The sequence below is a fragment of the Penaeus chinensis genome, chromosome 38 (assembly GCF_019202785.1).
Source record: "Penaeus chinensis breed Huanghai No. 1 chromosome 38, ASM1920278v2, whole genome shotgun sequence".
Classification (NCBI taxonomy): domain Eukaryota; kingdom Metazoa; phylum Arthropoda; class Malacostraca; order Decapoda; family Penaeidae; genus Penaeus; species Penaeus chinensis.
In genome coordinates, this window is record NC_061856.1 from 8,370,327 (window position 1) to 8,372,826 (window position 2,500).

The following is a 2,500-nucleotide window of genomic DNA, read 5'->3' on the forward strand; positions in this document are numbered from 1 at the left end:
TTGAAAAATGGCATTTAACGTATTCCACTTCCCTTTTCTTGCCTTTTTTTCCCATCTCTCTGTTCTTCTCATTCTTTGCTTCTACCTATCACTACTTCAGAATCCCTTCCAGAACATTCTTCTCATCCAGTTCTTGGTCCTGGCGTTCGACCGTTCTCTGTTCTTCCACCTCCCATGTTTCTTGTACTGACATTCAACCGAACCTTTCCTGGCTTCGTTCCAGCTCATTAAGGCCTAGTTCCCTGTGTGGATTTCCCGCGGTCGAGTCTAATTTGAAATTTGAAATAAATTTGAATCATAAGCTTGTTAATTCAAAGATGTGAGGTGAATCAAATAAAGCTGATAAGGGGAAGAGTGGAATTTGTGAAAATTCACAAGGTCTTAAAAATGTATAGAAGATATCTCGTTAACTTTACTTCCTTATGCAAAGAACTGGATATTGTGTGTCGTGCACCGGAGACGCAACCAAAAAATGTGAAATAATTCTCTCTACTAATATCTAAACCGAAATTGAAAAATAATAAAATCTTACAAAATTCACTGTTACGTCGAGGCAGCACTATACTAGCATCATTCCGCGCATGCGTCGAATATGTCGTTCAGAATCCTACAGACACCCCTGCTACTATCTTCCTGTAGTTCGGGTTCAGCGAATCTACAGAGAGCGTCGCTGAGTTTCCTCATTATGCGTTTCCAAGGGCGAGGGGAGGAGGTCGAGATCGGGACCTTAAGGCTAGCGTTCTCCCTTCTCAGATTCCTGTTCATTCTTTTTAGGGCAGATGAGGTTCCTAAATGTTCTCTCGCTTCCTTCTCATCTCTTCTCGTTTCTTTATTTCGCCGTTTCATACTTTCTACTGCGCCAGTTCTTCGGTTACCTTCAAATCGTCCTCCCCCATCTCCTTCCATGCGTCTTCCTTCCTCTTCTTTCTTGCCATTTGACTTCCGTTCTCCTTTCTTTCTCTCATTCTTCCATAGCTCTCCTTTCTTCTCCTCTCCCCCTTCCCCTCGCCCTCCCCACACCGCCGCTTCCACGAGAGGGCACAACACGACGACTACTTCTCGACAAGGGAACGAATCCCTCCCGAGACGCTCAAGCTCAGACTTAAACAGCACCAAATCCTCGACGACCCTCGCCTCGTCCTCGTACGTCCTCGCGGAGAGCGCCCAGTCGTAACTCCCAGCCGAGACGACCACGTACACCCTCTTCTCGCTCAATGCTTCCAAACTCAAGATCTTCCCCAGCAGGAGCAGAGACGAATTGCGGACCTGAGGGACTGTGGCTCGCGTCGTCACGAATTGGACGACCTCTAGAAGGCTGTGTCCCTGCTCAGTCAGGTTCTCCCACGCTTCTGGGAGCATCGACAACCGCTCATCACTCACCACCAGGCGGAGCGTGCCGTCTGCTGGTGCGATAGGGAGAGAGAGAGCTAGTGTGACACGAACATTCAATAATCATTAAGGAAAGACTTAATGAGGTATGGATGAAAAGCGTGAATAAATAATGTCAAGACAGGAAAGTAACAATGAAAATAGTAATTGTTAAAACTAATCTAATCCCTTTGTTTTTAAGTTCTCACGATATATTAAATTAATTTGTAGCATGTAGGACTTTGTTTCAACTATGAGCCAAGAAATAAATAAAGAGACTCAGAGAGAAAGGTGAGGACTCAAAAAAGAAAGTTTTGGGTAAACACGAAAGAAAACAGAAAACTTGAATCATCGAAAAAGTTTTCATAATGGACAAAAGTTTGTGTTGGTACTCCGGTCTCTTACAGCTTGTGGGCGCTTTGTATCATTCTTTGAAGAATTTCTTGTCTTCGAACTTAAAATTAATCCACGAACTTACTACATTATATGAGTGAATGCGAGTGTCCATGTGTTGGGGACTGTGGGTGTGAGTGTAGGGTAAATCCGAATGTAAAACACATACCCGCGCGCGCGCACGCGTGTGGGTAATATGGAAGACAGGCTGTTGTTTACGGAGCAGCCCCCTGTCTGCACATCACTGATGTATTCCAAGGGAAGGACAAAACCTCCATGCAGCTTGGCGCCAGTGTTGCTGCAAGAGCAGCCAGAATGAAATTGAAGTCAGCGACGAACGGCTTTTGGGACTCCAGGGGCGGTATTCGCTTAAGGTTATGAACTCTGAAATTTCTCTTTGACACAAAAAAAGTCTCTCACTCTGAAATTTTGTCTGACACCTTGCGATTTTTCTCTAAGACCCGGACGGAGTTTACGACAGGTTCGAAGGTGTCCCACATGCGTATGAACTGTCAACAACAATACTGCGATATTACATTTGTTGAAGATAACTCCGCATCAGAAATGATATAGAAGACTTTCCTGCAACTTTCTTTTTTACTTTTTGTCCTCCTTGATTACTGTAGTTTTCTCGTAGATAAATACAAATAGCACCGCGTGCCTTCTCAAATGATGCAATCACAACCGACAGGGAGCCACGTAAACAGCTAAAAGATAATATAAATGAAATATCATAGTC

General features: G+C 44.2%; 1 protein-coding gene across 6 annotated transcripts in view; it reads right to left on the reverse strand.

The window, feature by feature from the left end:
* The window catches only part of LOC125045871, a 6,890-nt gene that overhangs the window by 206 nt on the left and 4,184 nt on the right, over positions 1 to 2,500 (reverse strand). For 4 of the 6 annotated variants that reach the window (XM_047643435.1, XM_047643436.1, XM_047643437.1 and 1 more), the window contains one exon: positions 1 to 1,403. This exon is cut by the window's left edge and continues 206 nt beyond it. In XM_047643435.1, coding sequence (XP_047499391.1) covers positions 571 to 1,403 — 833 coding nt within the window. In that variant the 3' untranslated portion in view covers positions 1 to 570. The remainder of the gene's footprint in view (positions 1,404 to 2,500) is intronic. The other 2 variants (XM_047643432.1, XM_047643434.1) reach the window with 2 other exon arrangements.